The 21,981-nt window shown below is 53.4% G+C and overlaps 1 protein-coding gene across 1 annotated transcript; it reads left to right on the top strand.

The window, feature by feature from the left end:
- Nucleotides 1-1,218: 1,218 nt before the first annotated feature.
- ZC3H12D (zinc finger CCCH-type containing 12D) lies at nt 1,219-19,924 on the top strand (the record flags this gene model as incomplete). The annotated part of the gene is given in 7 exon segments (XM_080667165.1): nt 1,219-1,523; nt 9,823-9,962; nt 14,177-14,411; nt 17,759-17,865; nt 19,151-19,369; nt 19,372-19,677; nt 19,680-19,924. Coding segments are annotated over 7 exon segments (1,557 nt in total).
- Between the last annotated feature and the right edge of the window lie 2,057 nt (nt 19,925-21,981).

The following is a 21,981-nucleotide window of genomic DNA, read 5'->3' on the forward strand; positions in this document are numbered from 1 at the left end:
TTTTTATTCTTACACTTCTGCATTGTTTCACCTTTTCACGGTTAATTTATTTTCAGGATTATGTCTGTATTCTAAGATGTTTTTTGAAAGATGTCTGTCTTTGTGAGTAGATGAGAGAGGGACCCAGTCTGTCCAGAGTGTCCTATTGGTTTAATCATCTTTTTGTAAACATCTGGCTGCAGGCCCCCACCAGCACACCCCTCCCCAGAGAGGTGTAAGGCACGCTTGGGGGGAAAGGATCACATTGGATTAGGACCTTTTAGAGGTTCGGTATGGTCTGAATTAATTGCTAGGGAAAGCCGAGCCAGTGCATAGAGTTGAGTTTGGGTGCACTTGCTGGGCATAGAATTTGCCAGGGGGATTTTTCCTTGTTTAAGCTCAGGAGCTGTATTAGTTTACCAGAACTGCCATAAGAAAATACCACAGATCAGGTGCTCTTGATTATATATACATTATACATGTTATGTGTTATATATTACAATAATATTTTATGTAATAATATATGCTATTATATAATATTTTATTTATTATGATGATTGTGTCAGTGCTGGAGGCTAGAAGTCTGAGATCAAGGTGTGGGCAGGGTTGGTTCTCCTGAGACCTCCCTCCGTACCTTGAGGATGGCTGCCTTCTCTTTGTGTCTTCACATCATCTTCCTTCTGTAGCCATCTGTGTCCAAATCTCCTCTTCTTACAAGGACGCCAGTCATATTGGATCAAGGGCCTCTTTTTAACTTAATTACCTTTTTAAAGACCCCCATCTCCAAATTTAGTCACATTTTCAGGTATTGGGGCTAGGGCTTCAAAATATGAATTGGCATGGACCCAGTTCACCCCATGACCAAGCCTCAGAAGCATTTCTTTGGCCTGTGTGCCAGTGTCCCCGGTCCTGGGGGCTTTCTCAGCGGCCCCGGGTGCCTCTGGCTGGGGATCCTTGCCGGGGTGCTGTGTGGGGCCTTGAGCAGTGTGATTGCATCTGTGGCTCCCCAACCACACCAAGCAACTGAAAATCCCCAAGGGGGCCAGGCGTCCTCAACACGATTTCCTGACAGATAAGGCGCGGAGGGAGTGTAGTTCATTTGCCCTCAGTAACCTGACAGCCAGCCAGGCTGCCCAGAAAACGCCTGATGGATGCCTTTTCTCTTTAGCTCATGCCGGTGGGGCTCTGCCAGGAGAAAGCCGGGGGCAGGACCCTTGCCAGGGGCCTGGCTGGCACAGCATGGAGCACTCAAGCAAGATGGAGTTTTTCCAGAAGCTAGGCTACGACCGGGAGGATGTGGTCCGGGTACTGGCCAAGCTGGGCCAGGACGCCCTGGTCAACGACGTGCTGCAGGAGCTGATCCAGACTGGCAGCCGCCCCGGAGCCCAGCAGAGCAGTGCTGCGCCCCTGCTGGTCCCCAGGGGCTCCTGTGGGACCCCGGACTCCATCCAGCGCGGGCTGGGGGCCGATCCCGAGGAAGAGTGCGGAGACCCAGCCAGCTCCTTGAGACCTATCGTGATCGACGGCAGCAACGTGGCAATGAGGTAGCTTCCCTCATTCTGTAGTAGGGGTGACGGGATTGGGTGGGAGAACTGTCCCTCTTTTCAGTGGTTTGGTCCAAACAGTTTAGAGCCCATGGATGGGGCTTTGAATCCTTTTCCATCGCTTAGTGGCTGTGTGGCCTTAAGTAAGTCACTTACCCTCTCTGAGCCTCACTTTTTCCATCTGTAATGTATGAAACCACCCTAGAAGGGAGCTGCATGAAATGCTGAGGACAGTACCTGACACGCAGCAAGGGTTCAACAATTGGCCGCTGTTATCACATTGACCCCGAGAGGGCCCTCTTGTGAGGAAGGCTGTGGGTAATGGGGGATGAGCGGCTTCTTCTCGGGAATCTGTCCCAAACCAGTTGTGTGATTCTGGGGAAGCCGTGTTTCTCGTTTCCTCTTCTGCTTCCCTCGAGGGTGTGAGAATCAGATGGGAAAATGAACTTGAACTTCGTTGGAAGCCCTCTGCTGGGGCTATGGGGTGGGGTGTGGTTCCCTAGCTCCGTGTGAGAGGTGAGCTCATGGCCCCAGGCTGCGGACATGGTTGTTAATACCTGGGTATTGGCACCTTCCGTTTCGGTGATGAGGGCGACAGGCCCCGCCTTGTTGTTGTTCCTGGTGAGGCCAAGTTCAGCTGTGAGAGAGTCTCTGCAGCCTCCCCCACACTCCCCGCTGGCCTGGGCGAGGAGGAGGCATTGTCCACACAAGTGCATTATCCTACTGCTTGGCTTGGTGACAGCGGGGCAAAGGGCAGAGCCATAGGAAATCAGTCCCTCACAGCTGCAAATAGATAGGCTTCCCTTTTCTGAGGCCGAGCTGCGGGAGGGGATGGAGAAAGACTGTGCTATCAGCAGCGCTGGGTGGCAACAGCGCACCCTTTGGCTGACAGGCCGGGGGGGCTTTCCCTGGGGCCTTGGTCTCCCTTGGCATTTGGAACCGCAGGACCCAAGCTTGGAATGGCTCAAGCCAAGACGGCCGGGCCTCAGGGGCCGCTCCTGCATGCCCTGCCTGGTGTGTGGGAGGTCAAGCTGTAGCTGGAGGGGGGCTTCCTAGACTCGATTAGATCAGAGAGGGTAATGGAGCCCTTTCTCCAGGGCTCAGGGGCTGGTCCTCGCGGGGCGTGGGAGGGGGGGTGTCTATTACATTTTCCCCGCAGGCTCCCAGCGAGCCTGTGAAATCCTGTTTAATGCAAGAGCTCTGGGGAGTTATGGGATTTTTAGGAATCCAGTAGGTTCTGAGGGTCCTAGAAAGAAAGCCTAAGGGGTGGTGAGAGGGGACCCTGGCCTCCTTCTGATCAGGCCCCGCTCCCTTTGGGCATCAATAGAAATACAAGATGACATCACGTACATCGCAGACTTTCCAGGCGGAAGATTTTGTGAGCCCCGAGCGTCCAGATGAAAGGAGCAGAAAGGCTGTGGGACACAAAGCCTTCAGGGGCCGCAGGGAAGTGCAGGCATCTCTCTCCGGGACCGGACGTGTTTTAGGAATTGTTCTGATAGGCGGGTGGTGGAGGGTTTTCTTTTCATGGAAGTCTCTGTTACTGCTTGGAATTCAAATTGGAACCACGTCCTCTATTTGCACGTGACCATGATGTGTCCTGGCTACATCCATTTAGTCCCACCCTCGGCCCTCCAGTTGTGGCAGTTTAATCCCTTCAAGCTCAGTCTTCGAGTTACAAATGCAAACCACCTCTCAGGCTATCAATTAAAATGTGTCAGACACGTGCTGCCTGAAAATCACCCCAGTGAACCGGAACACATGCATCTGTGTGTGTTCTCAGCGTGTGTACGTACATGTATGCACACACACAGGTCTACACATGCACACACATCCCCGACTCCCTGCATCTCACTAGCTAGGAAACAAAGGACACATTGCACAGCCACCACCGGGCAGGTGGGACTTGACCTGGTCTAAGGCAAGTCTGGGGGAGAGTGGGGTCTGAGGTGCAGCTCCCTCTCTTACAATGATGCCCAGTGTGTCCTCCAACCAGACTTTCAGCAGGACTAGGCCCCAGGCCCTGGCAGATCCTCAGGACAGATCCCAGCGTGGGGCTTGCCCTTCAGAGGGAGCGGATGGCTGAAACCCAACGCGGTGTCTAGTTATTATCTCTTGACCTCAAAACTCAGTTAACCTCAGAAACATGGTTTCTCAAAATTCTCCTTTACTGAGGTTTTGTAGTATTGCAGACCTTGTCATTCTGTGTGTGGGTGTGAGGTTTTTTTTTTTAGTTACCTAAGTAGAAATCTGTATTTTAAAATATATTTTTTATTTATTTATTTTTTAAAGCTGTAGGTTTTATAAATATACTAGAGGCCCGATGTATGAAAATTCGTGCAAGAGTAGGCCTTCTTTCCCCCCGGGTGCCGGCACTGGCTTCCCTCCGGCACCCGGGACCCTGGCTTTCCTCCTCTGGCCACCGGCAGGAACCTGGGACCGGGGCTGGCCTCCCTCCGGCCCCGGCTTGGTCAGGAAGGATGTCCGGACATCCGGAAGATGTCCGGTCTAATTAGCATATTACCCTTTTATTATTATGGATATATAAATATATTTCAGAGAAAAAGGAAGAGGGAGAGAAAGATAGAAACATCAATGATAAGAGAGAATTATTGATTGGCTGCCTCCTGCACACCCCCTACTGGGGATCAAACCATGACCTCCTAGTCCATAGGTCAATGCTCAACCACTGAGCCATGCCCATGCTGGCCCCAAGTGCTTCCCCCCACCCCAGGTGCTTTTTTAAAAAGTGGGAATGTATTTGCTCAAAGCACATGAGAGCCTGGCCTGTTTCACAAAACACATACTATCCTCAAGTCATTTAAATAGATCCACACCACCTTTCATCTCCTCAATGTAACAGCCAAGGGATTCCATTTGGCTCTTACAAGCAGGACTGATGGCCTCATTAGCATTTCATAAGTAATAGGTTAACTTCAATGAGAGTTGTAAGTTGCAATGTCAGGACCGAGAAGCCAGACCTCATGCTTGCCCCATAGTTTTGTATTTCATGTGGAAAAACCAGGAGGTCCCTGTGATGTTGGGAAGCTCTGTACCTGCGCTGTCCCTGTCCATTGGGTTGCCACTTGTCGCTTGTGGCTACCTGGCACCTGAAATGTGGCTGCTGTGACCACGTAGCTGAATTTTAATTTTTTCGATTAATTTGCATTTAAGTGCAAATAGCCTCATGTGGTGAGTGCCTCCTGTGCAGCCCTAGCCTTCCATCTGACCAGCTACGTGACCTTGGTGGGAATCACCTTCTTTGAGTCCTTTGTATACAATGAAGAGGTTAGACTACATAATAATCTTCACCGGCTTTTCATCTCTAACAGTCTAAGATTCAAGGTGATTCTTTTATGCATGGCTTGAAAGAAATGAATGCTTTTTTTTTTTTTTTTTTTTAATCAATAAAGGAATTTTTCTTCTTTGGCAGAGGTTCAGAGAAAGTAAGTAACTTGCCCAAGGTCACAGAGCCCTAAGTGCCAGGCTCTGGATTCCATGCTCTTGCCAAAGCCCTACATTTCCTCCAGCACCAGGTACCTCTGCCTTTCCCCATGTCCAGTCTTGGAAAGGCTCTCAGGGTGGGAGACCCTGACCCCACGGCTTTTATCCTGGGCCAGGGCCTGCCCAGGTGAGTCCCGGCCTTGGACTTGTCCACGGCAGATAGGATGTGCTAAGCCCCTCCCCAGGGCCCCAGGTGCTTGCTGCAGGACTGGTGCCCGGGATGCTTCTGCTGCTGCTGCCAACCTTCAGGGGGCGTGTATGTGTGCATGTGTGTGTGTGTGTATGTACGTGAGAGCGGGAGATGTGAGTTGAATACCTGAGTCACAATATACCTGGCCTTTAGAAAAATGCCCAGCAGGTTTTATTTTATTTATTTATTTTTTTATTAAGTTTTAAAAATATATATATTTTATTGATTTTTTTACAGAGAGGAAGGGAGAGGGAGAGAGAGTTAGAAACATCAATCAGCTGCCTCCTGCACACCCCCTATTGGGGATGTGCCTGCAACCAAGGTGCCTGCCCTTGACGGGGATCGAACCTGGGACCCTTCAGTCGCAGGCCGACACTATCCACTGAGCCAAACCGATCAGGGCTGCCCAGCAGGTTTTAAAAAGAAGGCCGCTTTCATTGAAAGCAGATTGAAAGCTGCCCGTGGTGACTGGGAGGAACTCACGTGACAACCACTGCGAGCGGCAAGCTCACTCTGTAGGCAAATTTAGCAGAGGCGTGATTTGAAGGACTTCAGCTTGGGGGAAATCCACCTGATAATTTCACATCCTCTTACTGCCCCAGGCAAGGCTTTCATTTGACTGTGTCCTCATTTTGGGGTACAGGGCTTTTGGTTTGAGGTGTTGCTGTTTATGTTTTTAAACTGTTAGAAACCTCAGCAGGATCTGGCTTCTTTAGGAGGAAGGAATCTTTAAGAGCGAGCTCAGGTCTTGGTCAGGCCCCTATCAGTGGGTTCCCACAGCCGGGGGCAATTCCCTCAGACAAACCCAGGCCTGGGGTTCCGACCTAAGTCCGCATGCACCCTCCCATTGGTAAGATGAGGGTGCTCCAAGCAGCCCCCTGCCCCTCCCTCTTCCTTCAGACCTGAGCTGGGGGTGAGCCCTGGGCGAGAAGGGTTGTAACTCCAGGTTCAGAGTGTTTACAACTTAACCCCAAATACCGAACAGTCAAACAGTGGTGCCCTTCCCATGTTACACCGCAAAGGCCTGTGCTGTGAGCCACAGAGACTGCGGAGCCTTCTGGGCAATAGTTGAAGATACAGTGGTGTCCCAGTTAGATGGTCCTGTCCCCGTTCGGGGCTACATGCTAACTGTGGCTGCCTCATGCACGGCTGTCATGTAGGCAAAATTTGTCTCAGGCACCAGCCCACTTCCCCTTACCACCCTCCCTTTATTCAAAACCTACCCTCCTATTTCCTTTTCCCAGGGCTTGCTCTCGGCGTGGTGCCTGAGAAACTGGTCCACAGTGTCTAATAATAAGCGCCAAGCCCCCTCCCCAGTGCAAGATGTTAGCAGCGAGTAACTCGGGCTCCACAGGAGCTGCGGTCTGGATCTCAGGGGCAGAGGCCGGGGAGGGCCAGGGATAAAGGGAATACATGGAGACGGGGAGGAAGCGGTTGCAGCCCAGCAAAGGAGGCTCTGAGATCCGCCAGATCAGCGAGCGGGCACACTGCTCTGCTTCAGTTTCCTCAAGGGCAAAACGGGACAAAGGTCACTTCCTCAAGGGCTCGTTGTCACAATTAAATGCGGTTCCCGTGCAATGTGGCCTGGCACACGGGGCTCTCCACGAATATAAAGTGAGCTCCAAGAAGCAGGGTGAGGCCTGCCGCGCTCCACTCTCGAGCCCCAGCACAGAGCCTCGCTGAAGTGGATGCTCGTGCACTGATGCTGAGTGGATGGAGGAAGCACAGCGGAGGGTGCCTTTGGTTGGGTGCTGTTCTCTGTAGGTGGGGAGTGGGCTTCCGGGGAGACCATGGGCTTCCTTGCTTGACTGGGGCCTCTGCTGACTCCTCTTAGAGACAGATCCCCATGTGAGGAGCTGGCTCCTGCTATGGCATCAATCCTGCGATTGCCCAGAGCTTTCTGTGGCCAGAAATAGGGCAGCCATGGTGGCATTTTGAGGTTGGTAAACAAATGTGGCCAGGATGGAAACACAGACAATCTTCACATCTCAGAAGAGACCAAGGCTTATGAGGGGAAGTTGGAGCGGGTGTGTGGGAGTCAGTCCTGCAAAGCAGTAGACCTGAATGAGGGTCTTGTGTTCCGCAGAGACAAGCCTGGGGGTCTGGGGGCCCTGGGGGTCAGCTCAGACTCCCCTGTGAACGACCCCTCCTCATTCTCCCTCCCTCTTCTTTCTTTTCTCAACGTCCACTGGGAGGAAGGGGCCAGCTTTCCACTTCCTCTTCTTACTGATTATTTTAACCAGACAGCTTCACTGATGTTTTCTCCTGACTGTTTGCATAAGCCTCACAGCTTGGCTGCAATGGCCGCAGGGCTATTTGCTCTAACCTGGAAGACACCACAGATCTGGGCGCCAGGCCTGGTTCCCGGTCGTCACTGGAGCTAAAAGAACTGAGAGTTCTGAGCCTCCACAAAGGGCGACTTCCAATACTGGTGATTCATGTTTCCAAACACGCCCGTTTCCTCTTTACAAACCTGAACCTATCCTCATCCCCTCTGAGAAGATAGCAGGAGAGGCCTGGGACCACAGAAAGCACCATCATGTCACCCTCATCTGGACACGGGGCACTTCTCAGGCCTGGCCCCTCAGGGGAGGGTGTGCGTGTCATGGTGACCCCTGGCTCCCCAAGAACCTAGCCCTGCCTCCTACCTTCTACGACTCTCCCCTTTGCTCACTCCACATGCTCCAGTCACACTCTCCCTTTTTGGTCTCCAAACATGCCACGTCTTTCCTGTAGCCGGGTCTTTCCAGCCAACCCCTCCCTCTGCCTGGTTGCTCCTCCTCCAGCTCCTCATAAGACCGTTCTTCACAGTCATTTACTGACTCAACACGTTTTATTAAGTCCTTACCAATTATTAGGCACTGTGCTAGGCGCTGGGAATTCAATGGGGACCAGAAGGAACGTAGGATTTAGAGAAGGGAAGACCCGGTTCATCCCTCATCTTACCAATGGAAGGGTGTGTGCAGACTTAGGCTGGAACCCAAGGCCAGGAAGGAGAAGTCTGATGCTGTGAGGCCTCATACTCAGGATCTGACGGAGTTCAGAGGTCAGGGGATGCTTTCCTGAGGAAGCAGATATAAAGCTGAGACCCCAAGAGAGGAGGGGACTGGCCGAGAGGAGAGGAATGGCTGGCGAGCGGCTCTGTGGTGGGAGGGGAGGAAGGTGCATGGGCAGGACAATGGCTGAAGGAAGTGCAGGTGGCTGAGCCGGAAGCAGGGAGCACAGAGTGATCTCACCTTGAAGCCAGGCATGTCCCATCACAACTAAGTCTAATTGGTTTGCATTCCCAGTATCTCAAATCTGTCCACGTATCTCCTCTCCAGCAAAGCACCACTGACCTCCACGACTAAGCCTGAGGTTTGTTTTTGGCCTCATTGGTCCCTCACAGCAGCATTCGGCTGCCTCCTTCCCATGGCCTCCACCATGCGGCTCTCTCTCTTCTGGTTCACGTCCTTTCTCTCTTCTGTAAGACTGTCCTCCTCTCCCTGTAACCAGCTGTTGAGTTCCAGACTTCCTCCAGCTCCAGCTCTAGGCCGCTCTCTCTCCCCAGGCAATCAGGCAATTCTCTCCATGCGGTGGCTTCATCTGCTGCTTAAATACAGAGGACCCGCACATTTCATCACCCAGACCTCTCTTCTGAACCCTAGCTACTTACTTAACATTTCACTGTGAGGTCACAAAGGCTCCTCCAGCTTAGCATGTGTCCACGACCAAACTCGTGATCTTTCCCTCCAAGCTCTGTATTCCTTTAGAGTTCCCTGTCTCAGCAAATAGCCAATCATACAAGCCAGAGATCTGAAGCTTCCTCACTGCCTTCTTCTCTCTGTCACCCTATATCTGATCACCATGTTTTAGAGATTTTACCTTTTAAATAGCTCTCAAGTTCACCTACTCTTCTTTATGCACCAATACCTGCTCGGTCAAAGTCCCCATCCATTTTGCCTTGGTGACTACAATAGCTTCTTAACTGGTACCCAACACCCACTCTTGCCCCCTTCCAATTTAGTGTCCTCTGTGCTGCCAGACTGAACTTTCTGAAACATACTTCGGATCACATCATATCACATCACATATACCCCCAGTCTTAAACCCTTTTATGACTTCTCATTCCTCTTAGGAGCAAGAAAAATCTTCAATAAAGCTTGCAAGGCTCGGCCTGGTCTTGAGCCTCTTCTCATACCACCCTGTTCTTCCTGCCACCATTGATGTCTTTGGTGGAATTTTTGGGGAACGCTGGCCTCCTTGCTTAGACCTGGGAAGCCCAATAACATAGTTACAGCCCTCTCTTAGGGTGACAGTATTCTGCAGATGACTACTCCCATCCAGCTTATGTTGATCTTTATTAGCTTCAGTTAATAAGAGAATCTGGTCTATTAATCCTGGGAATGCACATGTCTTGGAGCCTGAGACCTTCTACAAACTATCAGAAGCTACGTGGTTCCAGTGAAGAGATATATTTTGTGCAAAGAATGAACTATATTTTTAAAGTATAGATTTTTCTGATTCCCTCTGATTATGAGACTGCAATCCATGATATTCCCAGAGGAAATCACTCTTTAGAAACCCTTTCTGTGTCTCTACAGATTCTTTGTTTTCCCATTATAGCCATGGAAATAAAGAAGTCTTCTCTTGCCGGGGAATCCAGCTGGCTGTGGACTGGTTCAGGGAAAGAGGACACACCTACATCAAAGTTTTTGTCCCATCCTGGAGGAAGGAACAACCAAGAGCTGACACCCCTATCAGAGGTATGCTGGAGCAGACGCATGCTCACCAGGTACTCTGCACTGTCCGCAGCAGTCCCGCTGCTGCTGTTTGCAGTCAGGGATCTGCAGAGCTGTTTGTCTGATGAAGCCTTCCTGAGCTCCATGCAGGCACTGACTGTGTGTGCTCACTGCCACAGCCCTGACACCTGGCATTGAGTAGGTGCTCACTAGATGGTTGTTGGATACATGAATGAACAAATTACTTCATCTTTTAGTGTGAATGATTAAGTGCCAAAAAGAATTGTGTTTCACAACTTTTAACACTCTGCAGAAAGATTGGATCTGCATCCCACCCCTCATAGAATGTAGGATCTGAGAGAGACATTCATTCAGTCTGGTGATATATATTTATTGAGTCCTTAGTCCTGTCTCTTCATAAACACGCACACACACACACACACATACACACACACCACAAAAACACAACAACATATGTTCTGACTTTTAAAAAAAAGGACACTGGACCCATGGAATTCTTCATTTTTAATTCTTATATAGGTTTATTTTAAGCTACAAAAACAGGGCTTTGTTTTTGTTTGGCTTTCTTATAACAAGAAGCCAAATGCTAAGTCATTGGCCTTGTTTCAGCCAAGTTGATGGTAGGGCTGACCTCCTGGTGATTCTGGGAGATTTCTTTGACTTTGTCTTTCAGCCTATTTCCCAAAAGCTTTTGTTTTTAATTCTATCGATTACCAATTGCTTCTACTTCTCTTAATTAAGAATTCTCTCCTTAATTGTTAAGTAAAGTGCTATTCTTGTCTTAGGGATACAGTATATCTTTAATAATTCTTTACTATTTCTATAGACTGTCACAAATTCTCTTCAGTTCCATAAATCATATGTAGTTTTTCCTGTGGTCAGCTCTCTTTGTTCTCTTCTGTCTCTCTCTCTCTCTCTCTTTTCAAAAGTCTGGTGATCCTTTGGTTGTCAGTTTTTATCTATATAATACAAGAAGCCTAAGCGATTGTTATGATGGAATGACCAGAACGACCAGAACGACCAGTCGCTATGATGCCCACTGACCACCAGGGGGCAGACACTCAATGCAGGAGCTGCCCCCTGGTGGTCAGTGCACTCCCACAGGAGGAGCGCCACTCAGCCAGAAGCCAGGCTCATGGCTGGTGAGCGCAGCAGTGGTGGTGGGAGCCGCTCCCACCTCCCAGGCAGCACCAAGGAGCAGCGAGCTGAGTGGTAAGGAGCAGCGAGCTGAGTGGTAAGGAGCAGCGAGCAGGTGGGCAGTAAGGAGCAAGGGGTCCTGGACTGCGAGAGGGATGTCTGACTGCCGGCTTAGGCCCGATCCCCGGCAGGCAGACATCCCCTGAGGGGTCCCAGACTGTGAGAGGGTGCAGGCCGGACTGAGGGCCCCCTGCATGAATTTCATGCACTGGACCTCTAGTTTGTGAATAAAAAACCAGATTATATCTGTGATTGCCACAGGCTTTCTCTCTTAGTGTGTGGATCTTTCCCTGAAGGGCTGGGCTGGCCTCAGATGGTGACGGGCAGATTTCACCCAGCATACCCTGCACGAGCAGGCAGGCAGCTGGGCCACAATGATGATGGTCTTACTGTAGGAAGTCAAAGGCCACAGGGGAACTTCCTCTTCCTAGCTGGGCTTCATTTTCCTTTTGCTTAGGCATAGGGAAAGGGTGGATGCAGCTGCCCCATGAGCAGCCCTTCGTTAGCCATCCTGACTTCCCTCCCTCTCTCGTGCCTGGAGCCCCACCTCCACGCAGCCTTCTGTGCACATCCTGGCCTGTGGCTCCCTCGGCACATTTTGCATCAGTGTGATCCAGTCTGCTTTCTGTCTTCCTAAAATCTGTCCAAATCCTGGCTTTGCTGCTGTCCCCAAGAACATTTTTTAATGTGTTTGGGGATCCCCTCCCCTTCTGTGCTTCTTTGCTGCCATTTCAATGGGATTATGAGAAACAGGGGCATAACCACTTGTGTGCAGCTCTCCATCATGAACTGGTTACCCCCTATTTTTCTTTATGGTCTGAACGTGGAGAATGGTGGCTTTCAACAGTTGTGTAATATTTAAATCGAGTCTGGGTGAAGCGTAGGGAAATCATTTTGGGGTAGGGAAGGAATTTTTAAACAAGCCACATACGTGCAAATGTGTGGGAGAAAGATTCATAAATTTGACTACATTAAAATAAGAGCCTGTGTTCATTAGTGGATGCCACAGAACAATAAAATGAAAAGAGCAGCCTCAAACTGGGAGAGGCTCTACATCACTATTCCTGATAAAGGATTACTGCCCAGAATCTACAGAGAATGTCTCCAAATTAGTAAGACAAAGAACCAACAGAAAGATGAAGCCAAATGCATAATAGGGCTTTCACAGAAAACATAAATGGCCAATAAACATATGAAAAGATGCTCAATCTCATTAGTAACTAGAGAAATGTAAAAGAAAGCCACCACAAGAAGCTACTTTACGGCCACCAAATTGACAAATTCAAAAGCCTGAAAATGCCTAGTTGACAAGGTTGCCTTAGTAAGCTGTGCTGGGTTGTTGAGTAGTAACTTGATATACCCACTTTGGAAAACAATTTGGCACTTTTTTTTCCTATATAATTTTATCTTATTTTACAAAATAATTAGTAACTTTATAGTGCCTTTTCCTACAACTCAACCATATCACTCCTGGAGACACACCCTAGAGAAACCCTTGCGTTTCTGTACCCAGAGACTTACGTGCGAAGCTGACAGCAGTGACCATGTCGCCATGGCCAGACCTCACCAGCGCCATGTTAAATGAAGACAGCAAGTTGCACCAGACTATGTACATGAGTCCACTGGTGTAAAGTCTAGAGGTTCATAATCACATGGAAAATAGTCCTTTTGGGGGACACATATATATGCATTTTTGAAAAGTGAAAGCAAGGGAAGTTCTAAACACGAAGTTCTAAAGATTGGGTTATCTTAAGGGGGCCAAAGAGAGATGCCAACCGGGAGGGGCAAGGGGGACCTCAAAAGCATGGGCCGTGTTCTCTTTCTCAGGGAGTGCCTCACACGCGGCATTTAAATAAATGGTTCTTTGTCCTCTATATGCACCATGGGCCTTTTTTAAAGTCTGGAATCTATGTTACAGAGGAAAGGACTTCAACTTGAGAGAAAAACCACTAAACGAAGAGCCTGTGTTCATTAGTTCATTAGTGAAGCACATGCTAATGCTCTTCCAGTTCGGAGCAACTGGTTTGTGTAGCAGGGGTTTGCTTTGTATGTATGTTTCCAAAGGCAAAACTAAGGTCAAAGAGCTGACCTTCTAGGACGTGGAATCCAGCTCCTCATGAGACCTTGTGACATCTGTGCACGTTCCCCTCCTTGCCAGTGCTGAGCTTATCCAGTCGACTCACAGACACGCGGAGGCAGGAGAGTTACTATCTCCGTTTCATATAGGCTAACACTGAGGTTCAAAGACGGGAGAGGCGCCCAAGAGCTGGAGCTAAGACCAGAACCCAGGCTGGGGTCCTCAAACTTTTTAAACAGGGGGCCAGTTCACTGTCCCTCAGACCGTTGGAGGGCCGGACTATAGTTTAAAAAAAAAAACTATGAACAAATTCCTATGCACACTGCGGGCCCGGGACGAGTCGGCTGCTAAGCAGGACAGGCAGCGGCAACCGGCGGGCCGGATAAATGTCCTCGGCGGGCCGCATGTGGCCCGCAGGCCGTAGTTTGAAGACCCCTGCTAGATTCTTAATCCTGGACTCTTCCCTTGACATTCCTGTGGCCCTCGGAGCTGTCACTTATGCGATGCTCCATCCTGAAGGTGCCCCAGCAGGTTCCCGTGTCTGCACAGTGGCTCTCCGCTGCGGGCCCAGGCAGCAGCCTTCGAGGGGGCAGTAGCTCCGAAGGCATTGCCAGGATTCCAGTTGTAATGTGAACGTCTTTCTCCCGTAAAGGCCTCTGGTGTCCAAAGGGACTCTTTTCTGTTGGGTACCCTACTCTGGACTCCTCATGACTCAGGCAGACAGAAGCCAAGAGCCCCTTGACCTGGGGCAGCTGCTTTATTCTGCTCAAGACGTCCCCGATCTTCCTGATGTGCTGGGCCAGAGGGAGGGGGAGGCGGCAGTTGGCTCAGAGGGGACCCCTGAGTTGTCAAATGTGCTCCGTGATCTCAGGATGATCTCAGGGGGGAGGGAGTCATTCTGAGAAAGCCGCTACATGCCGTCCCCCGTCCCTGTGGCCCCCAGAGCAGCATGTGCTGGAGGAGCTGGAGCGCCAGGCGGTGCTCGTGTACACCCCGTCTCGCAAGGTGAACGGCAAGCGCGTGGTCTGCTACGACGACCGCTACATTGTGAAAGTGGCCTACGAGCGGGACGGCGTCATCGTCTCCAATGACAACTACCGTGACCTGCAAAGCGAGAACCCCGAGTGGAAGTGGTTCATTGAGCAGAGGCTGCTCATGTTCTCCTTTGTCAACGACCGGTACGTGGTGGCCGCGGGGGCCTGGCACGGGTGGGTTGGGGTGAGGGGGAGAACACCACTCCCAGCGGGGTTTGAGGTCACAGGACACCAGGCCCGGAGACAGCTGATTGAGGCAGCCTCTCTGCTCCCACAGCAGCACAGTCTCTCTGCGCTTCTGCGACGCCTCTCTTTTGTGACCACCTTCTCCAACAGGGCTGTTTTGCCCTGCTGTCCACGGCCTTTCTGTCCCCGTGTCCGCATCTAGCGGACCCGGCATAGGGCCATCCAGCAGGGGGCCAAGCATGGCTTTGGGGCACCATACGGTTTTGTTTTTCTCTTTAAAGAGTGTAATATTTTATTTTATTTTTTTAAAAAATATATTTTATTGCTTTTTTACAGAGAGGAAGGGAGAGGGATAGAGAGCTAGAAACATCGATGAGAGAGAAACATCGATCAGCTGCCTCCTACACACCTTCCACTGGGGATGTGCCCGCAACCAAGGTACATGCCCTTGACCGGAATCGAACATGGGACCTTTCAGTCCGCAGGCCGATGCTCCATCCACTAAGCCAAACCGGTTAGGGCTTAAAGAGTGTAGTATTTTAATAAGAGCACTGGAACAGTCATCAGGGGCATCTGGACTTTGCTCTACTTCCTTTCACTGTTTTCATCTTTTTGTTGCTGTTCTTTTGAATCACATGGGGGAGTGGGCAGCATGGCCTTGCAGCTGCCACAGTCTTGGAACTGACTCTGTCTCAGTACCTCTTGGCTGAAATTTTCAAGAGAATCTGCTTGGTTCATCTACCCCCTAGGTTGGTTCCTCTGGGTCAGGCCCATCTTAGACTAACCAGCTACACGAGGGTCACAAGGCACAAACCCATTAGCAGGTTAGCGAGGGCCCCCAGACTGAACTAAGCTGGGGCGGCAGCGATGGCTGATCCTCACTCGGCAAATGTGCTCCGGCATGCTGAGGGCACAGGCTAGGGGCCTGGCAATGTGGGTGTGGGTCTGAGACTAGCATAGGGCAAGATGGTGTGGGGAGGGCACCGCAGGCTGGGACTTCACTCCCCTTCGGTTTCTGTTCCAGGCAATGATAGCTCAGTCCTCGTTCTGGGCTCTCCAACTGGCTTTTAGGAATGTGGTTTGAGACAAGCTCCCCAGCTCTGTGAAGGCAGGCGCTGCATCTTAGGGGCCTGGGCTCCCGCCACAGGCACTCAGTAGCTCGCTGTAGATGAGTGAGTAGTGGCTGCAGTCGGGGAAGGGAGAATGGGGAGAGAGGAGGCAACATGTCAGCTGGCCGGCCCGCTTGCACATGGCAGACCAGTCCCTGAGCCTGAAGCCGGGGAGGTGGTGCGGTGTGGTGGGAAGATCTGGGGCTTTGGGAGGCAGGAGGTACATTTCTTAAATATATTTTTATTGATTTCAGAGAGGAAGGGAAAGGGAGAGAGAGAGACATCAAAGATGAGAGCGAATCATTGACTGGCTGCCTCCTGCACATCCCCAGTGGGGGGATTGAGCCTGCAACCCAGACATGTGCCCTTGACCGGAATTGGCCTGCGGACTGAAGGGTCCCAGGAGGTGAGGTTTTAAACTGAAGCTGTGCGATTTACAGAGCGTGTGTCCTGGGGAAATCACTCAGTTTCATTCAGCTGAACGTTCTTTACCTTGAATTAGTGTACTTGGATTAATCAGATTTATGTCTGAGATGGTTGTGAGGACGGGAGAGAACTGTACCGTTATTCTCAGGACAGGCCAGGACACGGTGCTGCCAGGGGACGCTGTTGCCCCCATTACCACCTGGCACAGCCGCAGGGGGGCAGGACCCTCCTGAGCCCCAGGGCAGATGCTCGCCGCAGCTCCCTGCAGTAGCCCCCTGGTCGTTTCCACATACGCAAGGCCAGCGGCTCCTTTCTCCGGCCCAGGCCTGGAGGAATCTGGCAAGTCTGGTCACTGTGGGTTCCAGAAAATCCTCCCTGAGGTCTGACGGATCATGGCTGCCTCTGGCCTGGTGACAGCCTGGGACCCAGGCCAGGTTTTTTTTGACACACGGGCCTCTGCTAAGGGTCTGCCAGAAGGTTGCCTGGCTGCCAGAGGCAGGGCCTGCCCGCTGCCTGTGGGCGAGGATGCCCACCCCAGTGCCCTGGGCACGTTCGTAGGGCCCTCTTGGCCCAGCTAGCAGCTGCGAGGCCGGGAGGGAGCAGGAGGTGAAGCCTTTGGGAACTTTTAATAACCGCAGTGGGCCGCTCCCCGGATTCTTGGTCAGGGCCCAGCTCTGAGAAGCCGGCTGTGTAGCTGGGATCTGAGCTGCCCGGGGATGGCCCAGCTCCGGCCGGCCTGGTGGATGTGGTCTGCAGGATGGGACCTCAGCATGGCCCTTGACTCGTAGGGGCCACACACGTGTAAATACAGGCCCTCTGTTTAGAACCCACAGCCCCTCCAGCGGAGCCTTTCTGTGACTTGGAAGTGTCTCCTGGGAACAAAAGTATTCATATAAAACACTGGATGGCGCTAAACCAGAGTTTTCCTTCTCAGGAATGTTGTTTTCCCCTTTGGGCTGTTAGCACCCTGAGGATGCGTTCCCTTCCTTGTTAGACTTAATGCCGGGGGAGGGGGAGGGGCAGGTGCGGGGCAGGGTGGGGCAGAGAACGTGGAACTGACACCAAACCCACCCAGAAGCCGGCTTGGCAGAGGAGGGCTGGACCTGCACGGCGGCGGAGTGTGCGGGCCGCACCTGGGATCCGCAGCTTTGCTGACTCGCCAGCGGGTGTTCCAAACTCGCCGTTCATGTCCATGCCCAGGCTGTGGGGGCAGTTGCAGGAATGGGATCTGAGCCACAAGGACTCCGTGGACCAGGGCTGTTTGTGGCCCCGCGGAGGTCTCTAACGTTCTCTGTTGAGGACAAGGGGAAGGCAGCTCAGAGCCGCTTTCAGAGCCGGAGTGGAGGGGGTCGAGAGCAATTATGCTTCAATTTGAGTGGATAAAAGTCACCCGGGGCCTTGTTAAAATGCACGTTCCCGAGCAACTTGAGATTCGGATTGAGCGCGCCTGGTAGGAAGCCAGGGACCTGCCTTTGGAAAGGAGTTGCTAGATGGTTCTGGTCCCGCTGGCTTGAACCTCAGCAGGAGAGACTTGGCAGCGGCCCAGGGCTGCTCTCCAGGGATCCGTGCTGTGCTCCGCAGCGTGCAGTGCGAGACGGGGCTGTGCTGCTTTCACACCCTGTGCACCATTGGGTGCAGGCAGAGGGCTGGCCGGTGCGCTGGCCCAGGTCCTGCCAGAGGCTGCCGTCCTCCTGCTGGGTGCTCGCCATGCGGGTGGAACTGTGGAGTCCCCGTTGGTCTTGCAGTGGCCCCTCTGTGCTTGCTTTCTAGGTTCATGCCTCCTGACGACCCCCTGGGCCGCCGGGGACCCACCCTGAGCAACTTCCTGAGCAGGAAGCCAAAGCCCCCAGAGCCCTCCTGGCAGCGCTGCCCATACGGTGGGTGACACCCCGCGCCCCCTGGGCCCAGTCCAGGGCCTTGTGTCTCGATGGCAGTTTCCGGACGGGGTTATTGTGGGAATGAACTGACATCCGGGCTGCCTGTCGCATGGGAGTATTTTGGGGGGGAGGTGGATGCAGGGGTCACACATAGGACAAAGCTGGTCCCGGAAGCAGGGAGGCTTTGTGTCCCCCAAGCTCCCGTTTATCAGTGCCTTCACCTGGCACCTGGCATGCTGTGTCCCATCCTGCCTCCCACCCCCCACCCCTGGACCGTTACGGATTGCAGTCAATGCTATCATTAAGAGCTAGGGATTTGGGCTCAGTGGGTGAGTTTCAACCCTCGTACCAAGAGGCCCTGGTTCACTTCCCCGTCAGGGCACCTGTGGCTTGATCCCCAGGACAGCGTGGGCAGGAGGCAGCCAGTTGATGTTTCTCTCATGGATGATTCTCTCCCTTCTCCTTCTCCCCTCCTCTCTCTAAAAATCAATAAAAAATTAAACAAGAACCTTAAGAAGAAGAGTTAGGGGTTTATCCAGAGCCCCCAGGGCGCCAGTCTCCCAGGCAGCTCTCGCTAACGTGCCTGGGAAGTTATCCAATATCCCAGGCCTTGGTTTGTACGCCCAGAGCAGTCCAAGAAGCCGTAGGTGACAGGGAGTCGTTTCATGTTAGAATGAAGGCGAAACAGTCAGGCTGACGCGTTCTGCTCCCTTTCACTCTCAGAGGTGCCCAGGTTGTGGTGATACATTATTTCATCACCTGGTAGGACAGTGTGTAGGGCGAGGGCCATGGTGAGCACAGGAAGGTGGGCAAATGGCGGAAAGTGAGGCAGCCCTGGGGGTGCAAGCCTAGCTGCAGTACCCCCTGCCCACCACTCCCGAGCCCCCCCCCCCCCCCCCCCCCCCCCCCCCGTCCACAGGGTTCCTGGGAACATGGACTCTGAGGTCCATGGATGGAGAGATTTGGTCTCACTCCCTGGCCAAGAGGAGTTCCCAGGCGGACACCCTCCTGGCGGACACCCTCCTGGCGGACACCGGGGTGACTGTGCCCAGCACCTATACCCCAGGGAGGCGGGTGCTGCCCCCTGTGCATCTCTCCTGCGCCCCCGGCCACTTCACCCCACCTCGTCCTGCCCCGATCCAGCTAACTGCATCCTGGGCACTTTCCGTTAGCAATATCCCCGGAGAAAGCCGAGGGGCAGGCACTGCCCACCGTACCCGCACCCAGCCTCCCCCGCCCGCCCGAGGTCTCACCCCGCGCCCTCTCTCCCCCCTGCCCCTTCCAGACAAGAAATGCACCTACGGCATCAAGTGCAAGTTCTACCACCCGGAGAGGCCGCACCACACGCAGCTGGCGGTGGCTGACGAGCTTCGCGCCCAAACGCGCACCTGGCGGGGCGCGGGAGCCGAAGAGGAGCGGCCGAGGGCCCGGGCGGAGCAGGGCGGCCCCCGGAGCGCCCCCGCCGCCGCCTGGCCCGGCCCCCGGGAGCCCGGCGCGCGCAGCCTGCCCCGGCGCGGCGGGGGTCTGACGTGGCGGGCCTCGAGGGGGGCCTCTCCCGGCTCGCCCTCAGCGACGACCCGGGCACTTTTGGGGGGCCCCCTCCCGGCCTCGCACCCCGGCCACGCTGCCCCGATTGGGTGGCGCCCGCAGCTCCCCTGTCTCTGCCAGCTCCGCCCGGCCTCCCAAACCCCCAGAGCCAGTCGGGCCCACCGGTTCGGCCACGGGCTGGGGACCGCCTCGGGGACCCGCAGAGTGACCTGCTACCCCAGGGAAGGCCGCCCACCGACCCGTGGTCCCTCCAGCACGGGGCCGCCCGGGTTCCGGGCGCTCGGCCTGGGCGGAGTTGAGCTGGGGCGAAGGCGCCTTCTGGGGTCCTTTGGGGTCCGCGGCCGGCGAGGGGGACGCACGCGCCCGAGCGCGCACGGAGCTTTGCAGCATCTTCCCGCCCCACCAGGTGGACAGCGTCATGGCCCTGTTCCCCGCGCTCTCTGACGTCACCAGGCTTCTCCTCCTCATCCAGAGATTCCGAAGGTCCGGTGCGCCCGTGGGAAACCCCTAAGGAGCGGGGGTGTCTCCACTTTGCCGTACACCTGGGCCAGCCCTCCTGTGGGGGGCTCCCTCTTCGTTAAAGATGGCCAGGGAAGCCGCCTCTTCACCGCAGCAGCCTCAGGGGGCACCTCGTGACTGTTCCCGAAGATGCAGGCTGCTGGTCCGCTCCTGCCCAGGAAGGCGGCTACCTCCGTGCAGGGCGTGATTTCTCTTGCCTGCAAGACTACAGCCCCTCGGCTCCCCGGGGTGTGTCTGGAACACTCCAGGGCTGTTCGTCAAACTGCAGTTGGGATCCACAAATGGGTCACAAGGTCCATGTAGGGGTCACACCAGCAATGGAGTGGAACAGGGAATGTCGGCGCACACCCCACACAATCCGGCTAAGTACACAGGAAACCCGCTTCTTAGCTAGGCCTGTGTGTGTGCTTGTGTACCCAGGTAAACTTAACGTGGGTCATGGCATAGGGGTGAGAAATCCGGGCAAATGGGCTTGAATTTCATTGCATCCAATCGTGTTTGAAACACGTGGTCAGCTGGCCAGCGGAGGTTTTGGCATCTGGAGGTTTTCCTATGAGCTGTTTCTCTTACAGCCTCATGAGGGCAACAGAGTTCTAGCCTGGATGGTGGGCTCCACTGGCCACGCTGAAGCTGTGTGTGTGTGTGTGTGTGTGTGTGTGTGTGTGTGTGTGTGTGTGTGTGTGTGCTGGTCTGTGGAGGTGTGGCAGGGGCACGTTGTCCTGAGCCCCAGCCTGCAGGGCCTTCAGCCCCTCCACACAGCGCACGCGTGCACACACAGGTACACACACAGACACACACAGGTACACACACACACAGACACACACAGGTACACACACGTACACACACACATCATTTGACTCAGAGGTAAGTGGCCCAGCACAGGACCTCTACTGGCCGAGGCTTCTAAACCACCCGTCCCAGCCCCGGCCCTTTTGCTCAGAAGCCCCCAGGCTGGTTAGCGGGGCGCTGGGATGAGCCTCAGTCATGGAGGCTTACTGCCACCTTGCACAGTTACTGCTTTTCCAGCCAGCCACCGCTTTGAGTTTTGGGCACAAGTGGTCCACCTATTCGCAATGGACGAGAAAGGACAATGGCAAATGATGCTGCCCGAGCATGGACCTGTGTCCTCAGGCATCTCTGAGTGGTGTCTACCTTCTGGATTACAAGTCCAGTTCTGCAGGTCTTGGCTGATTTGTTCCTAAAGGGACTTGGTGGCGTGGCTATGGCAGAGGCAGTGAGGCGCCTCTCAGTGGAAAGCCAGCTGCCACCCCTGCAAGCTTCCTGCAGACTGGCAAGAGCAGGGGACACTCTGCTTGGTGCGTTACCGGCTGCACTGTTGGCACAGCCCAGGGTGCACCCCGGGAGAATGTGCTCCTGGCCCTCTAATTCATGGTCAGTGCCGCCACTGGAGGTACCGTGACGTGCCTGACTATGATCCGTTTCGTCTTTTTTTTCAATTTTAATTTTATGTTTTCATTGATTTCAGAGAAGAAGGGAGGAGCAGGGATAGAAACATCAATGATGAGAGAGAATCACTGACCGGCTGCCTCCTGCATGTTCCCCACTGGGGATCCAGCCCACAACCTGGGCAGGTGCCCTGACTGGGAATCAAACCTTGACCTCCTGGTTCATAGGTCAACACTCAACCACAGAGCCACACCGGCCGGGCCCATTTTTTCTTTAAACCAGATTCTTAGCCTGGCTTCAGACAGATCTGTTCCTCGCCTCTTTTTTCCGAAAGAGGACACGGCACCTTATCATTTGGGACCTCAGTCCTGGAGAGGACCCACTCTTCCTAGATAAATTGAATTTCCCTCCTGGTCTGTCTTTCTTTCTGGCAATGGGCTTTTTATTTCATGTTATCTTTTTGGTGTTTCTTTTTAAGTTTTTTCTTTTGACAAGACAAGCTTTATGTTAGAGCGGCTTCTGTCTCCTGGGCTGCCCCGTGCCATGGCATCACTGCATGGCTGATTTGTGGCTGGAAGTGTTTCAGCGGCTTCCGTGGAGGACAGGTTTGAGTGCTAGTAAGCTGTAAAGCTATTTCACTTG

This window comes from Plecotus auritus, assembly GCF_963455305.1.
Source record: "Plecotus auritus genome assembly, chromosome: 4".
NCBI lineage: Eukaryota > Metazoa > Chordata > Mammalia > Chiroptera > Vespertilionidae > Plecotus > Plecotus auritus.